Source organism: Rhizoctonia solani, chromosome 6, assembly GCF_016906535.1.
Source record: "Rhizoctonia solani chromosome 6, complete sequence".
NCBI lineage: Eukaryota > Fungi > Basidiomycota > Agaricomycetes > Cantharellales > Ceratobasidiaceae > Rhizoctonia > Rhizoctonia solani.
Genome location: NC_057375.1, coordinates 547,735 through 562,346, shown reverse-complemented (window position 1 = coordinate 562,346; position 14,612 = coordinate 547,735). Strand labels below are relative to the sequence as shown.

At 47.9% G+C, this 14,612-nt stretch overlaps 4 protein-coding genes across 4 annotated transcripts; 3 read left to right on the top strand and 1 right to left on the bottom strand.

Annotated features, from left to right (window-relative positions):
* Positions 1-215: 215 nt before the first annotated feature.
* On the bottom strand, positions 216-610 carry RhiXN_05635 (uncharacterized protein; the record flags this gene model as incomplete). Its single annotated transcript, XM_043325451.1, has 3 exons — positions 216-319; positions 380-411; positions 462-610. 3 exons carry the CDS (start codon positions 608-610, stop codon positions 216-218), a joined length of 285 nt encoding a protein of 94 aa, XP_043180883.1.
* A 426-nt stretch (positions 611-1,036) lies between these two features.
* Positions 1,037-3,454, top strand: RhiXN_05634 (cytochrome P450 family protein; the record flags this gene model as incomplete). Its single annotated transcript, XM_043325450.1, has 12 exons — positions 1,037-1,394; positions 1,446-1,525; positions 1,581-1,647; positions 1,726-2,307; positions 2,359-2,414; positions 2,471-2,637; positions 2,688-2,783; positions 2,833-2,881; positions 2,943-3,050; positions 3,106-3,131; positions 3,186-3,354; positions 3,404-3,454. 12 exons carry the CDS (start codon positions 1,037-1,039, stop codon positions 3,452-3,454), a joined length of 1,809 nt encoding a protein of 602 aa, XP_043180882.1.
* A 1,007-nt stretch (positions 3,455-4,461) lies between these two features.
* Positions 4,462-7,353, top strand: RhiXN_05633 (cytochrome P450 family protein; the record flags this gene model as incomplete). Its single annotated transcript, XM_043325449.1, has 13 exons — positions 4,462-4,635; positions 4,986-5,052; positions 5,105-5,164; positions 5,218-5,736; positions 5,785-5,840; positions 5,891-6,057; positions 6,107-6,202; positions 6,253-6,292; positions 6,350-6,457; positions 6,505-6,530; positions 6,587-6,755; positions 6,819-6,830; positions 7,120-7,353. 13 exons carry the CDS (start codon positions 4,462-4,464, stop codon positions 7,351-7,353), a joined length of 1,728 nt encoding a protein of 575 aa, XP_043180881.1.
* Positions 7,354-8,343: 990 nt separating this feature from the next.
* Positions 8,344-14,320, top strand: RhiXN_05632 (glycoside hydrolase family 16 protein; the record flags this gene model as incomplete). Its single annotated transcript, XM_043325448.1, has 15 exons — positions 8,344-8,574; positions 8,627-9,165; positions 9,214-9,374; positions 9,431-9,552; positions 9,625-9,766; positions 9,873-10,068; positions 10,419-10,459; positions 10,832-10,995; positions 11,156-11,288; positions 11,351-11,399; positions 12,456-12,998; positions 13,097-13,367; positions 13,413-13,907; positions 13,962-14,087; positions 14,138-14,320. The coding sequence occupies 15 exons, from the start codon at positions 8,344-8,346 to the stop codon at positions 14,318-14,320; spliced, it is 3,396 nt and encodes a 1,131-aa protein (XP_043180880.1).
* Between the last annotated feature and the right edge of the window lie 292 nt (positions 14,321-14,612).

Below are 14,612 nucleotides of genomic sequence, written 5' to 3'. Positions count from 1 at the left end.
CTTCTCCCCACGTAGACCTGTGAAGTGGGTCGCGGAAACGCACTTTGTCTAGCGCCCTGTCACACTTTCGTTCGGCCACATCAAGCTGGACCACCTCTAGATGACTCAATGAAGTCGATACTATCGATACTATGAATAGTCAAACGAGCTGGTGCGCTACTTGAGATTTTTACATACAAAGAGCTTCTACTCGATCAGTGGGGTTTGCTCCGCCCCTACCGCTTAGCAATTTGCTTTGTGAGATTGTCGATGTACATTTGAAGCATCGCATTGCCAGATGACAGCTTGTCAACCTCGGCCTGTACCGTCTGTACACGCCCTAACAATGCTACAATCACGTAAGTCCGTACCTATCAAGTGATGGGTGAATTGCACATACTACGAAGATCGTCCTGTGCCGCAACGATATCTCTGCGTAGCGATTAGTCCACGCTTGTGTGGGGGTGGGAAGGCCTGCCTACTTAATCACCGCTTCTTTTTTCATCGTATTCTTCAGAGCATCACTCGATGAATTTGGTTGCGTAGTAGGAGCTCCCCATCCAGCCGACATGTCCGCTTCCTCATCATATCCAAACGGATTCGATTGGGAAAGTGAAGCTGAGAAAGCCATCGCGGGCCGTGGTAGATGTATTGGTCAAGCCGAGGGTCACGTGGCGTAATCAGCTCCAGATTTGGAATTTTAGGTTAGCTTTTGCTCACGTGAATTAACATCTTCGCGATGCCCAATCCATTCTTCGATACGCGTGGGGATTGTGGCATGACGAAAGTACCACGGGTTATCTACAGTAGCGACATCCCCAAAATGCCTGTTTTTGATTCTGCTTCTGTGTAATTTCAAGAGAAATCATAAATGCATTAGCTGTGGAACTGGAATATCCCATCCCGGCCCCCGGCGCACGTTATCCAAGACAACTCACAAGAGAGAATTAGAAGGCCCCATGCTGGGGCTGCTCGTGGGGACCCGCAACTTTGATAGTACTTAATATCCTTCCGAGACGCGGCTTCACCCCTCCCCCTCAGTAACGCGTGTGTTAACATGCAACATATCAACCGGACGTGGATAGGACCTGGGTTGCCTGTAGTTCTACGGCTGGTTCCGGGTCTGTTGGCTCCACCAGCCTTTATATACCTTGGCCTTGTGATTGGATGTCAAACCCAAAAGGGCATTGAATCTGACTATCTCCAAAGATGCATCACCAACCCTACTCTGCGCGCTTTGTTCTTCCCACTAGCTTTGGCTCTATATTCGTCTCTGAGTAGTCTTGTGAGGTACCTTCGTAGGCGGCAAGATCGTAGGAGGTTGGGTCCTGATGTGATTGAAGCGCCTCGTATCAAGAAGAGACTCCCGGGGAACATTGACTGGATTCCGGAAGCACTACATATGAGAGAAACTGGTGAGTATGTTGCTCAAAGGTATCACCTAAATTGACTGGTTACAATGACAGGATACATCGGAGAAATGTTTAGCCAATGCTTTCCCACGCATGGCCATACATTCAATATGAGGATTTTTGGACTTGATCAGGTGACCAGTATAATTTTGGGGCTCTTGGATCGTTATATGCTCATGTGTAGAATAGGTGTTTACATGCGATCCCGAATGTGTCAAGTCTGTATTGAGCACAGACTTTAATAGCTTTGAGAAGGGTGAGTTTATTCGCCAGTAGCTTCAGAGGATTGCTGGATACGCTACTTCGATTCAATCAACTGACACTATCGATTCAGGAAAGAAGTTCAAAACAAAGATGGACACCGTCCTCGGCGTCGGCGTTTTCAACTCGGATGGAGATATGTGGCAACTGCATCGATCAATGTCCAGGCCATACTTCCATCGCGAACGAGTCACGCATATAGATCTCTTTGCCCAACACTCGGATATCGCTATTAAGAAACTACTGAAAAGACTATCTGAGCCTGGCTCCCCGGCTGTGGATTTCCAGGACCTGGTTGGACGGTTCACCCTGGATTCTGCCACCGAGTTCTTGTTTGGTTCTTCAACTCATTCTCTCAGCGCACCATTGCCTCGCCCAAATGAGCCCCCTGCTGACGAAAGTGCTACGTTCGCTGTAGCATTTGGTCGTGCTCAGGAGTTGCTTATGGGTAGATTCGTTCTGGGTTCGTTTTGGCCATGGTTTGAATTATTCAAGGACAAAACGGAAGGGAGCATGAAGGTTATCAACGCCTTTACAAACCCGATCCTCGAAGCCAAGCTGAAAGAGAAGCGAGATGGTCTATTGAATCTCAAGGAGAAGGAAGCTGGTGGTGAAGGAGAGACTTTGTTGGATCATTTGGTCAGGTGCTCGGACGGTGCGTACCATGACGAGCATGCGTTTGAATCGGGCTGATTGAAAAGAGCAGATGAACGAGTTATTAAGGATGAGCTTTTGAATATTTTGATTGCGGGCCGCGATACGGTATTTTCCTCTTCTTCAAGTATGGTTCGTTTGTAAACTAAAGGGTACTCTGACAGACGGCAGCCACACTCACATTTGCCTGCTATGCTTTGGCCATGTATCCTGAATGCCTTGTCAAGCTCCGTGCCGAGGTACTAAGCACTTTTGGTTCCTCTGAATACCCCACATTCGAAGCTCTTCGTGGAATGAAGTACTTGAGGGCCTTTATCAACGAGGTACTTCGGTGAGTTAGTTGTATGCTGCTGACAAATCATGATTCCTGATGCGACCCAGAGTGTTCCCGCCAGTACCTTTCAACGAGCGTACGGCATCCAGGTCAACCGTGCTGAAGTCTGAAGGGAAAAAGTTCTACGTCCCTGCTGGTGCTCAGTGAGTGTAATTTCTCCTTTACTTGGGATAGTGTCGCTGACTGCACCAGAATTCCTATCTCGATTTTCCATATGCACCGACGAAAGGACCTCTGGGGGGTCGGTCACCCTTAAATTAATTAACGAGGCTATGCTTACTAACTTCAAAATAATTCATTAGCCGGATGCTGAAGAGTTCGATCCCGAACGTTGGCTAGACGAACGGCTGAAGAAATATGTCACACCGAATCCATTTATCTTCCTCCCGTTCAGCGCTGGTCCCCGTATTGTAAGTTGCCTTAATCGCATCTCAAAGCTATATAAAATCGACCCTTTGAATTTAGTGTCTAGGCCAGCAGTTTGCTTACAAGTACGTCGTTGCTGAGGGTCGATTGATAAGTTCTGACTCAATAACTTCCTATAGTGAATCGTCCTACTTCCTGGTGAGGCTTCTTCAACACGTAGACCACATTACGCTCGCACCAGATGCGCAGCCTCTCGAGTCTCACCCTCCCTCGCACTGGAAGCAAGGTCCAGGCCGCCAGGCGATTGAGCAATTTTGGTTGAAGAGCCATCTCACTATGTATGCTGTGGTGAGTTTATTAGGTTCTCATAATGGAGCTTTCTTTAATATTTTTATAGGGTGGACTCTGGGTTCGTATGAAGGAGGCTAGCGGTGAAACCAAGGTTTAAGTGATTTTTTTTTCACGAAACACGGCATGACCTCTCAAACTGTTCGTATATATTCTTTAATGAGGACTAAGAATTAGATAGAGTTATAAAATTCTCGGCCATTAGAGCATTCATGTCGCGCTTTCCTTGCCCAATTTAGGTTATATCGGAAGAAGATAAACCAGGCATTCTTAGCGATCAAGTTGGAATGAGACAACGCCTAGTTTGAAAAACACGGTTGCTGCACAGGGAGGGTCGAAGTTGTGCTCAAACGTGGGAATTCGAGCGCTATATTTCGGCTTGCGTTGTGAGTAAACCACGCAAAGAGGCGACTTCGGCCTAGACTTCAGCTATGATTCATCATGCTAGGGAAAATGCTGCGATCGGTCCTGTATCCTTGTCGCATCAGAGGAGCGCCGAACTGCCGATCACTTTAAGATATGCTAGGTCTCATACTTAGGCAAACGATTCTTTCTTTTGCAGCTAGGGGGTATGTTTGAGGGGAGGTACATGCAGCCGTGTTTGAATGCAAGCTAATTGCATTGTATTGACTGCATTTGCGGATAGATGAATCGGGCAGTTTGACCTGATTTTGGCTCTCATTGGATGCTACCCACGACATATTTCCCACCCCACATCGCTGAGTGACTTGCCGCTGGAGCTATTGATGCACAACCTTCAAATTATTCTCGCAGCAATAGTTGAGAGAACCCAATAATCTAGCCAGAAACCAAATGTGCGGACACGCTATCCTGAGGCCGAGACTTTACGTAGATTATTCATATTTGATGCGCGGGATCTAGCTTGTCGAATGGCCTAGTTCTACCCGAAATAGCCAGTGATAACCCTGGGTATGAGGTTCAACAAAACGTATAATAGCAGTCCGTCCTAGTGCTTTTAATCACAACCACACATTGACTTTGAAGTATCTGGCGCTATCTCTCGTCGTCAGACACTTCAAACCACTGGAATTGATAACGCAATCTGTTTGAATTAGCTCACGTGAATTGGCAACTCGAATTCGGACCATGCCTCGTTCACCAATTACCTGGGGAGCGGGACTCTCAATTGTGCTCGGCTCTCTCCCATCCTTGGTCTTACCTCCTGCACTCGCTGTGTCAGTTCCTTTACTTCTCGAACAAGCACTGCCCCGTGATTCGGCCTCCGAGTTTCTAAGGTTGTTCCTGGATCTTCCGACTGCGGTCCGTAGTATTATAGCATTGGGGGTTCTTGCGATTATCCGCACCTCTATTGGAAGATACCAGCGCCAGCTTGACAGAAAGAAATTTGGTCCTGATGTAGTAGAAATACCAAAGATAAAGTTGAAATGGCCTCTAAATTTGGACTTTATTCCTTTCGATACAAATGTTATGCAGAATGGTAAGCTTGAAATTAGGAATGGCAGTAAAGGTATTTATGTTTACAGAGTATTTGGCACTACTTGGGAGATCATGATTCCACAGCATGGGAATACTTTCAACTTAGGACTATTCGGACAAGATCAAGTAGTTTCGGGACTTTGCGACCGCTTATCAGCACTCACCCTCTTTAGATCATGACCGTCGAGCCCGAGGTCGTAAAGGCGATCCTGAGTACAGACTTTAATAGCTATGAAAAAGGTGAGCAAGGTGACATACTTCTCAGCATGGTATACCAACTTGGAGCACCCAGGGTCCGATATACAGGGAATAATGTTTAGCCTTCTAGGAAATGGGATATTTAATAGCGATGGTAATTTCGTGTTCAAGTTCTTTCAGCAGAACTCTGATAAAACGCATTTATAGGCGAAACTTGGAAATTCCACCGAAGCATGAGTCGACCATACTTTACGCGAGACCGCATCTCCCACTTTGATAACTTTGCCCGACACGCCGACATCGCCATCTCCAAGCTCCTCTCACGAGTATCCGAGCCGAGCCGCCCCGCAGTTGACTTTCAGGACCTAGTTGCTCGTTTTACCCTCGATTCCGGAACTGAATTCCTGTTTGGTCGAGATACTCGTTCGTTGGATGCGCCATTGCCATATCCGCACGGAAAGCCTGCTGATGACAGTGCTTCGTTTGCCGCTGCGTTTTCTCGAGCCCAGGGTCAAGTTATGCAACGGTTCGGGCTGGCAATGTTTTGGCCTTGGATGGAGCTATTTTGGGACCGAACTGCGGAGGATATGAAGATCATCAACGCATATGTGACACCGATACTGAGAAAAAAGCTAGAGCGGGGTTCTGATATCGAGTCTAAACCGACAAATGAAGGAGATCAGGATGCAGACACTCTTCTTGACCATTTGGTCAAGTTTACTCAAGGTGAGTACATGGACAGGGTTGGTCTTCGTGGGTCTAACAAAAAATCAGACGAATCTGTCATCAAGGACGAGATTATCAACATTTTGGTCGCTGCTCGTGATACGGTGAGATGAACGTGATGTATTTTGGTCCAGGTACTGATACCCTCGTATAGACCGCCACGACTTTAACCTTTGCCGTGTACATACTAGCTGAGAACCCGGCGATTATGAGCAGACTCCGGGACGAAATTACCGGGCGTCTTGGAACTTCGAATCACCCGACTCCTGATGACTTGAAGGAAATGAAATACTTGCGAGCTGTGATCAATGAGACACTCAGGTTGGGAAATTTCTTTGCAATGTTGATTTCCTCGGCTGATTATTCGTAGATTGTTCCCGGCTGTCCCCGTTAACGTACGTGCGGCAGCCAAGTCGACAGTACTCCATATAAATGGGAAGCGGTACTATATTCCCGCAGGAACGAGGTGCGTCCGCTATCATGGGCTCTTTTCGATTTCGTTATATCGTGGTTTAGGATGACTTGGTCTACTTTGATGATGCATCGTCGGAAGGATGTGGGGTGTAAGAATTTCTTTCGTTGTACATAGACACACTGATGTTTGTGATCTCAGCCCGACGCGGACAACTTTGACCCCGACCGATGGCTCGACGATAGGTTAAAGAAATACGTCACGCCGAACCCATTCATCTTTTTACCTTTTAATGCCGGACCGCGAATCGTAAGCCATCTTATCTCACAATAGGCGTATGTTAACTGTGCACCCAGTGCCTGGGCCAACAATTCGCATACAAGTGAGTAGTTTACCCATATTGCACTAAACCAGCGACTTATCTATACCCATCCCTAGCGAAGCGTCATTCTTCCTCTGCCGCCTCCTCCAACGAGTCGAAACCATCGAGCTCGTGCCCGAAGCTCACCCAGTAGGAACTCTCCCTCGGCCCGGATGGAAGAACGGGACTGGCCGAAGGGTTTACGAAAAGGTTTGGCCCAAGAACCATCTGACGTTGTATTGTAATGTGAGTAGGCTGTTTTGCGCGAGTGGTTTTGTGAGTAGTACTGATGTTGATGATGTGTGTTAGGGAGGGCTTTGGGTGAGGATGAAAGAGGCGAGAGTTGTGTAAAGTAGTATTGTCTGCTGGATGTGTAATACCTGCTATATGCGTCTTGCAATCAATTTAGTCATGCGAGAATAAACAAAAAAAGCTGGCAGTTTTCTGGGCTTAATGTACATGGCTATATGCATATTTAGGCGATAACGGATAGATGACTATCGGATTTAACACAATGAGTCGTGGGTTGGTCATCAACTGAAAGGGGTGTGCTTTAACCGCGATTACTCAGTATGTTTAGACTCTTGGAGGTCCATAACTCTTTATTCAGTTCCAATCTACTCTTGCTGCTGGGTCCGACCGACAAATGCTATTCCCAGCCCGAGACCCATTAACATCTTATCCACATCCCGAGCCACCTGAAAAGTGGGAAAATGAATTATTTAGACGTCTAGAGGTTTTTGAGTTTGGACGGTTCCTGAAAGGTAAAGAACCCAGTTTACTCAAAGCGACCAAGGAAAGTCATCCAGTTCACAACAAGCTCTCCAATCTAGCCGCGTCTTGAACAAGGCTGCATATGCGTAAAGTTAAGACTCGACTGGATGTTATTACCGCGCCCCTGAATTGTATAGAGATGTATTGAATTAGGTTCAGAGTCGCACCTTTTCTATACGGGGCTATGCTATCGTCGCGAGATGACCTTTCTGGGGGCGGGGATGATGTTTATAGTCCTAGTGCCCGATTTTGTTTCTTATACCTCTGGATTGAATTGGGTGTGAGCTCTGCAGTATGTGGATTATGTATACCAGTCTACGGGTCCATGCAGTTGGATTTCAAACACGGCTTGAAAATCCAGGGCGGGGCAACACAAGTGAGGCGAGGGATAGGCGGGAGTTTACGGTTCAGCCCACAGGGAAGGTTTAATCGCAAAAAAGGGTGCTTGTGGAGCTAGTTTCTCTAGGGATAAGAATCGAGCACTCGAAGTATTGTTTTTTTCATGTAAAATATAGTTCACAGTTGACCTCGTTTGGGTTGCCTCGTTTGTGGGCTGGGATAGGGTGTGCGTTTGGTCGCACCTCGTTGCTAACTGGATGATAAGCCAGAGGGTGGAGGTAATTGGATAAAGTGCGGGATTAATGAAATGGGGTCGAGGGATTCATGCGCCGGCCCTCGAGGTATGACTTTTGTATACGGACTTTATGAGTGCTCGAGACATCCATAAGGCGTATTTAACAGTCGAGTGTGGTAAGAATAGATTTTATTATCGGGTAAATATAGTCAGGAGCAGGAGCTACATTTAGCCTACGCACAACACCGGCACATAAACCCCTCAAACACGCGCGCGGAGAATTGGATTTGATGCGTCATCAGCCACGATATGTCCCCAAAACGGAGTCTGTGCCCATCTGACGTAAGAGGGAATTTGGAAAGATCGGCATCTCCGGACGGTGGTCGTCAAGTAAGAATGGGAATAACATATTATTTATGATACACGCCACGCCCGTTCGAAAACTGAATTTTCACCTTTTGACCACGATACAGTGTATAGTATAGAATGCATCGACGAGCGTCGTCGAAAATGGGAGGAGAAAATCTGCGATTGGACATTCCGACCCCGAATGCGTACGGTGCGCCCGAGTCGCCCCAGAGCCAGACGGCACCGCTCTTCTCGTCTGGCACGAGCACTCCGGTCTTGGCTGGCTATGCGAGCAGTCGATCTAGCACACAGACCTTTTCTGCACAGCATATGAAGGTTCCGATTGTTGGCATGACCGGTGCTATGCCTGTGTGTTTTTATCAGTTTTTTTTTTCCTGTTGTGTTGCTAACTAGGAGACAGGCCCAGTCGGAGATATCGTTCTCGTCCAAGTATTCGCTGTCGCCTGACCCAGCACGATGGGACTCGCATATGCTGAACGAGCCAGACGACGAGCTGCACAGACCGGATCCACGACGAGATCGCAAACTGGACTCTGCCGGAACACTCTTTACCGCCAGGGGAATCGTCAATCTCGGATGTTTGATCATTCTGCTCTGGGCTGATTTCTCTCTTGTAAGCCCCTGTTGTTTCCTCTCATCGCAGTTCACCTATACGAATAAATCCAGTGCGGTATATCCAATGGTGTCGTATCTCGTCAAACGGCCCTCGACCACGCTTGGCGGGTATAATCTCGGAGGTGTCAATGCCTCGGGCCAGGTGCCCGAGATGGGCAACTTTGGCCTTATCGACAACGACACGCCCGAGAGCGCGTACTATCATACGAGTTTGAACGACGGAAGCGAATGGGAATTGGTCTTTAGCGACGAGTTCAATGCCGATGGACGCAGCTTCTATCCCGGTGACGATCCGTACTGGGAGGCCGTCGACTTGCACTACTGGTATGTCCACAATCCCTTCCCTAGGACACGGTGTTGACGAGGAAATAGGGGAACAAACAACCTCGAGTGGTATTCTCCCGACATGATCACCACCAACGACGGTAAACTGAACATCACCCTGGCCCGACAGAAGTGGCGCGGCATGGACTACAAGGGCGGTATGATCACCAGTTGGAACAAGTTTTGCTTCACCGGCGGGTACTTTGTTGGTATGTGTCCCCCTAGTAACACCAAGTAAGCTCAGGGCTGATCTCATCCCTCGAAGCCAACGTTTCTCTCCCGGGTACGTCCAAAGTGTACGGTCTCTGGCCCGCCATGTGGGCCCTCGGAAACCTCGGACGCGCAGGGTACGGCGCGAGTCTAGACGGGACGTGGCCATACAGCTATGTGCGTCTTCTTTTTTCCAATTTCCCAAGCGAGCACCGGGTCTAATGTTGTTGTCGTTGTTGTCGTTGGTAGGACACATGTGACGTTGGAACGCTGCCGAACCAGACTCGTCCGGACGGAACGCCCATCAACGCTACTATCAACGGAGACAAGTACAACGGCGATGTGCTTTCGTATCTTCCTGGCCAGAGGTTGAGCGCGTGTACTTGCGAGGGTGGGTGTCTTGTTCCTTCCCTCCATTCCCCTCCTATCCTCTTCATATTGCCCTCCCTTTCCCCTTTCATCCCACTCGAAACCAACCACTGACCCGACTCATCCAGGCGAATCCCATCCCGGCCCCAAGCGCAAATCATCCGAAACAGACGGAAAAGGCCAGTCTGGCGGATATGTCGGTCGCGCCGCACCCGAAATCGATGTTCTCGAGGCTACTGTCGATGCGGGAACGTTGATTGGGCATGTGTCCCAGAGTGGACAGTGGGCGCCGTTTAATTATGCCTACGAGTGGTGGAACTCTACGTGAGTCGAGTTTTTTTTGTTTTTTTGGGGAGGGGGGGTCGAAAGATGGGAAGAGGGGGTTGGAGTTGGATGTTGAGAGAGAGGGATGAGGGTGTTTTTAAGACGTGCGCAGGCTTGGCGTTTTATCTCCGTTCATCTCGGCGTAGACCAAGGTGATGTGGATGGGACATCTAGGGACGCAGATGTCGGTTGTTGTGTTCCTGGATGGATGGAGGAGGGCCCGCGTGGATGGACAACTCGGTTCGCGTGGCCGTTTTGACCGGGCCCTAATCGAGCGCACCCAATTTTTCAAACATCAATATCTGAGAATTCCATGAAAGCTAATACTCACCTTTTCCTCTCTTCACCAGGGACAACTATAAACTCTTCAGCAACCACTCTGACTCAACTCGTACGTCGGAGGAGTGTACCAGCAGTCGACTTCGGGACTGTCCATCACGAACCAGGTGGGTTTTTTTGTGGTTGTCAAGAAGAAGGAATGACACTCATGACTTTTTTTCTTTCGTGTGTTGACTTGGATCGGGTGTTTTTACGCGTTTTTGCGTTTTGACACTTGGCTTTTATGTACTTTTTTTTTCTCTTGACTTGGCCCTTTCTCCTTTTGGGGCTTGGCTTTTACTCAATCTGCCCTTGGCTCGACTCGCCACCCCTCTAATTATTTGACATGCCCTTCTTGGCTTTTCCACCCCCTGTCCCCACACCCCTTTCCCCCTTTTTCCCTTTCTTTTCCTTTTGCCAAACGGACAGGACTGTTACTCCCAAGGCGGCGGATGCTACTCCGTCTACGGCTTCGAGTACATCCCAGGCTACAACGGGTATATTCTCTGGACAAACGATAACGAGCCGGCGTGGATGATCAAGAGCGCCGGGTTGGCCGAGGATCCGCGTGTGGAGATTGGACCGAGGCCCGTTCCTGTTGAGCCCATGGTACGTTTTTCTTCTTGAGCCCCCCTCCCCATTTGCGTATCGTCGTATCGTGGTGTTGTGATGTTGTCGCGATGTGGTACTGATGCATTGGTTGAACAGTATATGATCTTCAACCTGGGTATCTCCCAATTTCGGAGCTATCGACTGGGACCATCTCCAGTTCCCGACGTGGATGCTGGTCGATTGGGTACGAGTCTACCAGCCCAAGGGGTCTCGCAATGTCGGATGCGATCCGGAAGGGTTCCCCACTGCCGAGTATATCAATACGTATATCGAGGCGTATACCAACCCCAGTACGTTGCTTTTTCTTGTATCTTTCTTGGATGGGATGTTGATGTGTGTGTGCGTTGGGTAGATTTGACGACGTGGATAGACGACTATGGTCAGGTTAAGCCCAAGAACCGGTTGGTGGATGGGTGTACTTGAGAGAGCTGGTTATAGGTGTGTTTGTTATTCCCGTGTACATGTGGGCGTGTTAGTAATTTCTATTTTACGTGGCAGATGTTCGTTCGATACCTTGTTTATACTTTACACCCACCCCAAAAGACTTGTATACCTTTCTTGTCAAGCTCTCTTTTGCTTGTCGTTTGCTACATCACACCGCGTTTTTTTTCTTATTCTCGTGGTAGCATATACGAGCGCCTGCGTTCGTTTCTCGTTTCTCGAACTCTTGACTTGCACACTCGAACTGTTTCTTCTTTTCCTTGTTCTTTCCGTCGTAACACATCACACCTGGCCTCACTCGGCGCCACCACTCGTTTACCCGCTGTTTGTTGTCTTGTCTTGTTTTTTTCTTAGTAATAATGGTGTCAACGCTGTTTCTTTTCTGTTGTTGTTGGATGGAATACAATATGAGTTTCTTGGTTCTGTTGCGTATGTGTAAGAGAGAGTCTAGGTTTTGGGATGGGGTTAATTGATTGATGTGTTTCTGTTCATGTGGCCGCGAGGGGCGTTGGTGGTTTCTCTTTTTTGGATGAATCCGCTAGTTATATACAGGTTATATGCTAGTTTATTTAACATCCCCCAGTTATAGGTGGTAAAGTTCGGTTATTCCCCGAATTAGCAAACGTAGAATCTTAGCGAGTAGCGATAGGCCATTGATGCACAGAGAAAGTCCTCAAAAATAACATAGAATGCGCACTAGCTTTATCAGAGGTGCTTTTGGCCGGCGATATTACGTCAGAATTATTGAGCATGCCGTCAGACAACCGGCGAATTGCCTGTCTACCGCAACTGACTCGTGTCGACCGACGTGGATCCCCGTCTGCTCCGGTCTCATGGATCTTCAATTTACAACTGGCTTGAAGTCTTTGATACCCTAGAGCTCTCATGTCGCAACCTCTGCGTTCTAAGAAACGGCGCTCACGAAGTGGGTGTTTGCCATGTAGAGAAAGGTGTGGATTTCTTTCCTTCTTTTCTATTTATAATCAAGCACCCTTGACTCATCTCTGCTTGAACAGGCGTAAAAAATGCGACGAGATGTGGCCTGTTTGTTCGAGGTGCGATCGTACGGGGTCGGCATGTATTTGGCCACCACCTCGATCTGCCTTTGGTTCGTTGGGGGATATAAATAGCCATGCGTTTCCTGGTGTTTCGCTGGAAGCTGAAATCGACATGGCTGTCTCTGAATTGATGGCGAGTTCTATACCTACATCGACTGGCGACTTGAATACGAATGGATCAATACCTTTGGGTGACGGCTCTACTTGGGACTACGCAACTGTCAACGTCAACTCTGGTTCAAACCATTTTGTGGACTTGGCCCGTCTTCATCTTGGCCACGGATGGATCTATCTAGTGTGCCGAACAGGTTCTGCACTGCGCCTGGCTCGCGGATCACCAAGGCCCAAGCGATACGAATGTGGGAATATGCTCATGATTTCGGCCCCGGATTATATGGCCGCCCAAAGGTTGTGCAAACTCCGACGACTGGATCCCGAAGGGGTGGCACCTGTCTTTCGTCAATCGATGATGGCCATGACTCGAAAAACACCCATTGACCGGTGTTTCAGGAGATACTTTACTTTTGCAAGTCCATCTCACACTTGCACTCACAGCTCGAGACTCATTTTTTCCACATAGATTCAACCTTTTTAACTAGGCTGTTTTACGACTATACTATACCTTCAGATAAAATTGTGAAATGGTTGTTTCGCAAGTTCAATGCGTCAAGTTCGGCGAAATATGGAATGTTATGTATGGCAGGGCTGTTCCGGGCCGACTATGAAAGATCGATGCTGGCTTCTTCTTGGCGAGATAGCCTACAAGAAGTCTACTCCCTCGCAATTGAACATCTTTCGCGTGACTTGGAAAACGATAGGCTCTCGGCCTGGGAAAAATTGACAGGATTGGTGTCGATTATGGATTACGAAGTAAGTGAATGCTGATCAACCCCGTTCTGACTTACCAGGACCCAGTTCCATACAGGGCAGATATCTAAATACTTTTCTCATGGCAACAAAGCCGTGCCTCTAATCAAAGCTGTAATCGGAGGCGACACAATAGACTTGTTGAATCTTCGAGGAGAACAGATGTTCGACGTAAATATGTGGGCATGGTGCGATATTCTAGACAGCATGGCGACTTGTAGCCCTACTCGCCTCAAGTACGAATCGGACCTTGGACGCGCCTCCCAGCGGGGCACAGAGGAAAACGCCGCTTGTCAGGACAAAGGAATCGAGTGGTTGAATGGGATTCCCAACATATTGGCCGTCCTCCTGGCTCGTATATCTGCGTTGCGGCACAACTCGAATCTGTCGGAGCAGGAAAGGGTATCAAAGGGCGCTGAAATTGAACAACTTGTACGGAATTGGGATATCAGGCCTTTGCAGACAAAAGATTCTCGCCTGCGAATAGCACGAATAGCAGCCCAAGAGATTTGGCGCCACACTACTATTCTATATGTCCATCATGTGAGTGTGTTATACACAACCCGATCGCCCGACTTGGCCCATACTCTACCATAGGCCATATTCAAGTCCGGCCCTGGGCACCCTATCGTTAGAGATTCTGTCAAGAATATAATCAAAATCTCTTCTACGCTTGAACCTGGTAGCAACCCGGACTCCTTTCTCTATCTCCCTTATTTTATCGTGAGTCTCCTATTTGTTGTCCCGGGTGGAGTCTGAGGTTGCGTTACCAGAGCGCATTCTACGCAACTTCACAGAAAGACAGATATAATATGCGATCTCGACTAGTCAACTGTGGGAATGCTCTCTATTTACGAAACTTGGCTCGCTGTCTAGACGAGCTATGGAAGGAAACAGAGTGTCCTGGTCGTCTGACTTGCTGGTCGGACAAAAGGCTACCAAGGATTACGTTCTGAAGTATTGTGTTCCGTATCTTTCATCCATTATAGCCACCAGTTATGCTATCTATCCTCATTAATTAAATTTATTTTGATAAAGTGACGTGATAAGAGATTCCAAAAGGTTTGACGTGATCTAGGACTTTTGTGAACCAGCTGGGTGCATGAAGAATCAGTATGGTTGATTAAGAGCACTGTAACTTATACAAGATAAAGATCAATATCTGCCATGCGTAGTTTGTCCTGGTTTTATATACGCCAAATTGAAATCAGAAGCTGGTTTGAGGTTGGCATCCTGGTAAATCTCTAA